Source organism: Miscanthus floridulus, chromosome 8, assembly GCF_019320115.1.
Source record: "Miscanthus floridulus cultivar M001 chromosome 8, ASM1932011v1, whole genome shotgun sequence".
Lineage (NCBI taxonomy): Eukaryota > Viridiplantae > Streptophyta > Magnoliopsida > Poales > Poaceae > Miscanthus > Miscanthus floridulus.
The window spans coordinates 8,039,328-8,044,483 of NC_089587.1; the positions used below are offsets into that span (position 1 = coordinate 8,039,328).

At 47.5% G+C, this 5,156-nt stretch overlaps 1 protein-coding gene across 1 annotated transcript; it reads left to right on the top strand.

Moving 5' to 3' along the window:
• The first annotated feature begins 1,399 nt into the window (after positions 1-1,399).
• Positions 1,400-4,818, top strand: LOC136475630 (eukaryotic initiation factor 4A). The gene is made up of 5 exons (XM_066473161.1): positions 1,400-1,584; positions 2,502-2,574; positions 2,686-2,780; positions 2,880-3,310; positions 3,923-4,818. Exons 2-5 carry the CDS (start codon positions 2,504-2,506, stop codon positions 4,556-4,558), a joined length of 1,233 nt encoding a protein of 410 aa, XP_066329258.1. The 5' UTR covers positions 1,400-1,584; positions 2,502-2,503; the 3' UTR covers positions 4,559-4,818.
• The last annotated feature ends 338 nt before the right edge of the window (positions 4,819-5,156 follow it).

The following is a 5,156-nucleotide window of genomic DNA, read 5'->3' on the forward strand; positions in this document are numbered from 1 at the left end:
ATAGAAAATCCACGTCTGGATATGTGTTTACTCTCGTAGGGGAAGTTATTTCATGGAAAAGCTCAAAGCAAACCATCACTACATCGTCCACAATGTATGTCGAGTTTGTAGCATGTTATGAGGCAACGAGGTAGGTGAACTGGCTAAAGAAGTTCATACCCGGTTTGAAGGTGGTTGACGACATCAATAGACCACTAAAGTTATACTGCGATAATAATCCAGCAGTATAGTATGCTCACAACAATAGGTCAAGTGGTGCTGCCAAACACATTGACATAAAGTATTATGTTGTGAAGGATAAAGTCCGAGATCAAATGATAAGTCTTGAGCATATAAGTACCGAAAAGATGCTCGCGGATCCACTTACAAAAGGCTTACCACCCAACGTGTTCAGAGAACATGTAGCCGGCATGGGTTTAAGGGAAAGCCTATGATTCCTGGACTATAAAGGGCCCAAAAGTTAAAGTAACTATTTTAGATCAGAGACGTACATTGTAGCTGTTAAATCTATCGGCGATTGACCGTGACGATAAGACATGCTCTATGCATCATCTGTGAAGAAATGAGTAAGGATAAAAGGATTGAAGTTTAAAGTTTAAAGATAAAAGTAATAGTGAGATCAAGGGGGAGAATGTTAGAGTGATCTTCCAACCAATAAGCCCAACGGCCTATTGGGCCTTGGTCACGCGCCCTGATCGGGGGCGCCCAACCCTACATGATTGGTGGGCCTCCGTCGCACTGCGCTATATATAGAGGTGGGGGCCGGCGGCTCGAGGTACGAGGTTCGCCGTGAGCCGCAAACCCCACCGACAAACCCTAGACCGATCTAAGAGGGCGCGCAGCCAGCGACGGGAAGCTCCGCTGACTTCGCCGTCGTCACTGCTACGCCGTCCGTCTGCACTGCATCAACGTCCGTGCAACCTCTACTCCACCCGTCGCTGCCCGTGTGCTGCCTCCATCACCAAAGCTGAGATGGCCAGCTCAACCGCGACTCCCTCCGAGGGCTCAGGTTCAACACCAGCACTCTTACCCTATCTCCCTCTCGATGTAGTGTTCTAGGTTTAGATATGCATGTGTTATTACGGATCCAAAGGTTTTTCCTCCTAATCTACTGCTAGATATCCTAATTGTCTTAACAGAGACGGCTAGTAGACGAGAGGAAAAGAGACAAAACAAAAGGCCCAGCGCGCGACGCGCGCCGGCCCATCTAAAAACGAGCCGAGCCCACCACCGTGCACCGCAAGAGAGAGCAGAGACGATCGCACGCGCGAGAACGAGACGAACGAAACCCTACCACCCGCACGGGCACGTCCGTCCCCACGACGCGAGACGCCAAGAGCCGGAGAGGAAGCGAGGAACGGGTCGAGCCGCGCCCCGCCTCCGTCGGAACCCCTTATAAGCCGCCGCCCCCAAACCCTCCCTTCCCTTCTTCCCCTAGCTAGCCACCCCCTCCCTGCCCTTCACCCCGCAAACGCCACCGCCGAATCGAATCCGAGACGCCGATCTCGGATTCGCTTCCGTCGCCGTCGCCGTAGCCGCGCTCTCCTTCGTCGTCGTCGCCGCTCCCGCCGCTCGTCTCGTCAGGTAACGCCCCATCGTGCCCCTCGCGCCCCACCCCAGATCTGTCTCTCGCTCGTCTCGTCTCGTCGCTGCCCTTGAGGCTTGAGCCGCCGCGTTTCGTCTGGTCCAGTCTCCCGCCCCCCGCTGCTCGATCTGGCCTCGGGGTGGGGTTTGTTTCGTGGGCGCTCGGATCTGCCCGCCGGCGTCGCGGCCGGATCTGGGCCGGGCCGGTTCGGGCGAGGAGCCGGTGTTGTCGGCGTGGAGGCGCGAGGAAGGTCTCTGTGAGCGGTTTGATTGATAGGCCCGGGCATAAAATAAGAAAGGCATATTGCTTATTGTGTACTTGGCTGCGCGCGGCGTCGTCTCTGTTCTGCGATTGTCAATCTTGTCCATTAAGTCGTGGAGGAAAACATTGGTCCTTTCTTGAGGTCACACTGTTTGGTTGGTTGGTCCGTCATGACTTTCCATCCATATGTAATGGGAGTTGTATATGTTTCCACCTTGCCTTTTTGCGGCTTCTACTTGCTCTGGGCTCTGTCTTTTAGTTTGTACCACTGTATTAGTACTACTCGTGCATTTTTGGGACCCCTATATCTAACAGTATGCACTAGTCCATTAGAGAATTGGGCTTGATCTTAACTTCTAGGTCAGTTATGCCACTTTTTGCTGTAGTGCTGAGCTGGAAATTTTACAGATCCAGTGTGAAGTCCATTCCTAAAGCGAATGGTTACTCGAAATTGCTGTCATTCTTTATTTTTCTATCTTGAATATAACATGGTCACTTGTGGTGTGATATATTATTTTGTGCATGAGCACTAAATGTCTTCAAAGTTTGTTCTGTGGTCCAGTTTGCTATTGGTGTTATGTTTACCGTGTGTTCCTTTGTGGCCATCATTACTAGTGTGTTGACTGTCATTTATTGGTTACCTTCTCCATTGCAGCCATGGCAGGATTGGCACCAGAAGGGTCCCAGTTTGACGACAAGCAGTATGACAAGAAAATGCAGGAGCTACTGTAAGTCCTCTTGCATAAATTTGTTAAGTCATTTGGATGCTATGTTTAGTTGTTCACTTGTCCTGTAGCTTTTGATTTACTTAACTTTCGTACCGTGCTTGCAATGTACAGAACTGAGGACTTCTTCACTTCGTATGATGAAGTTTGTGAAAGTTTTGACAACATGGGGCTACAAGAGAACCTTCTGAGAGGCATCTATGCCTATGGTATATAATAATCTCAATTACTTCCTGATATTCCTTCATTCAGTGAAGTTTTGATCCATCCTACAATTACATTACTTGATTCGCATTTGCATTCTTCAGGTTTTGAGAAGCCATCAGCTATTCAGCAAAGGGGGATTGTTCCCTTCTGCAAGGGGCTTGATGTGATTCAGCAAGCCCAATCTGGAACTGGAAAAACAGCTACCTTCTGTTCTGGAATCTTACAGCAGCTTGATTATGGATTGGTTGAGTGCCAGGCATTGGTTCTTGCTCCAACCCGTGAGCTTGCGCAGCAAATTGAGAAGGTTATGCGTGCTCTTGGGGACTATTTGGGTGTCAAAGTGCATGCCTGTGTTGGTGGAACATCTGTCCGTGAGGACCAAAGGATTCTTGCCAGTGGTGTGCATGTTGTTGTGGGCACACCAGGGCGTGTGTTTGATATGTTGCGTAGGCAGTCCCTCCGCCCCGACAACATTAAGATGTTTGTGTTGGATGAAGCTGATGAGATGCTCTCCCGTGGATTCAAGGATCAGGTTTACTTCTCACTCCTTGTTATGCTACAACTTCCAGTGCTATTGTCAAACCATACATGTGTTTTTGTTTGTTCTTGTCATGCTGCAATTTTAGGTACTGTAACTGTTCAATTGGTGTGTGTTTTTAAGTTTGTGTTATGGTATTATATTTTAGGTGTTACCAATGAAGGCCTAAACCTGATGCATCCTGATTTATTACAAATTTCAATTGATAAAAATAAAAATTTGGATTAAAACATATCTTTCCCTTCCCCAGACCCCACTCATGTGGGAGCCTCCGGCACTGGCTCTGCCCTTATTAAAACATATCTGATTCTTAAATTGCTGTTACAGCCAATTTTGAATTGCTGTCCTGCAGGCTGTAATTTTCTATCAACTAATCCATATTTATGCATGGCACACCCGTTGGTTAGTAGGATAGTGATATGGATAAGTCAAATTTAGTATTGGGATATGCATATAGGCTAATTTAATTTCTGAGACCCAACCTGCTTATATGGTCATCTAATGTTCCTAAACTAGCTTTGATCTGTTCTTATCTACTACTATTATGGAAGATATCTTTTGATAGCTTATAGCTGTTTGGCTTCAACTGACATGTGCCTTTTGCAGATCTATGATATCTTCCAGCTTCTTCCATCGAAGATTCAGGTCGGTGTCTTCTCAGCTACCATGCCCCCTGAGGCCCTTGAGATCACTCGCAAGTTCATGAACAAGCCTGTGAGGATTCTTGTCAAGAGGGATGAGCTCACCCTTGAGGGTATCAAGCAATTCTATGTCAATGTGGATAAGGAAGATTGGAAGCTTGACACTCTATGTGACCTCTATGAGACCCTGGCAATCACCCAGAGTGTCATCTTTGTGAACACCCGCCGCAAGGTGGACTGGCTTACAGACAAGATGAGGAGCAGGGACCACACCGTCTCAGCCACGCACGGTGATATGGACCAGAACACCAGGGACATCATCATGAGGGAGTTCAGGTCCGGCTCCTCCCGTGTGCTCATCACCACCGACCTGCTCGCCCGTGGTATTGATGTCCAGCAGGTCTCACTTGTCATCAACTACGACCTGCCGACCCAGCCTGAGAACTACCTTCACCGCATCGGTCGTAGTGGTCGGTTTGGAAGGAAGGGTGTTGCCATCAACTTCGTCACCCGCGACGACGAGAGGATGCTGTTTGACATCCAGAGGTTCTACAACGTGACCATCGAGGAGCTGCCGGCCAACGTCGCTGACCTTCTCTAGATGATGTTCTCTAGATAATATTGGCTGCTAAGGTTTCTGGATAAAGAAGTCTGTTTTTGTTAAAATACGCCCACTTTTCTCTGCTTTGGAGGAGTGGTAAGGTCGGGGTCTATTCAAATTGTGGCGAAGGATGGTTTCTAAGTTAATTTTCTCGTATGCAACATTTCGGAATTTTTGTATCTGAGTAGGCTATGTGCCGCTCCTGGGCTAGCTGGGTGCTGAGACACTACTGGAGTATTTTTATTTTCACTGTTGGGCTATGGTTCGTGTCGCTGTGTGTGTTCTTTCCGGGCTTCGGAGCCATGTCTGCATGGGTGCATCGTATGAACAGGCAAGCTTTTGTCTGCTGAAGATGGGGATGGGCGTATCAAGCAGAACCTGCGTAGACGCAGAAAGTATGCAATTCTAGAGATTCGGTCTAGATCACAATGTCTTAATTTTGGCAGATTTATAGAAACCGTTTAAACGACTCAAAAATAGGTAGATATATTTGATCATCATTCTAATGATAATAATTTTGTATGAAAAATATATATTATATATATATATCTTAAGCACCCTGCTATGTGATACTCCCTCCACTTCAAACTTTAAGTCA

What these genes read in the sequence shown, in the direction of transcription:
- LOC136475630 (XM_066473161.1), top strand. Translation starts at nt 2,504, where the DNA reads ATGGCAGGATTGGCACCAGAAGGGTCCCAGTTTGACGACAAGCAGTAT. An exon ending in AAGAAAATGCAGGAGCTACT is followed by an intron (nt 2,575 to 2,685) that starts GTAAGTCCTCTT and finishes TGCAATGTACAG; the next exon opens with AACTGAGGACTTCTTCACTT. An exon ending in GAGAGGCATCTATGCCTATG is followed by an intron (nt 2,781 to 2,879) that starts GTATATAATAAT and finishes TGCATTCTTCAG; the next exon opens with GTTTTGAGAAGCCATCAGCT.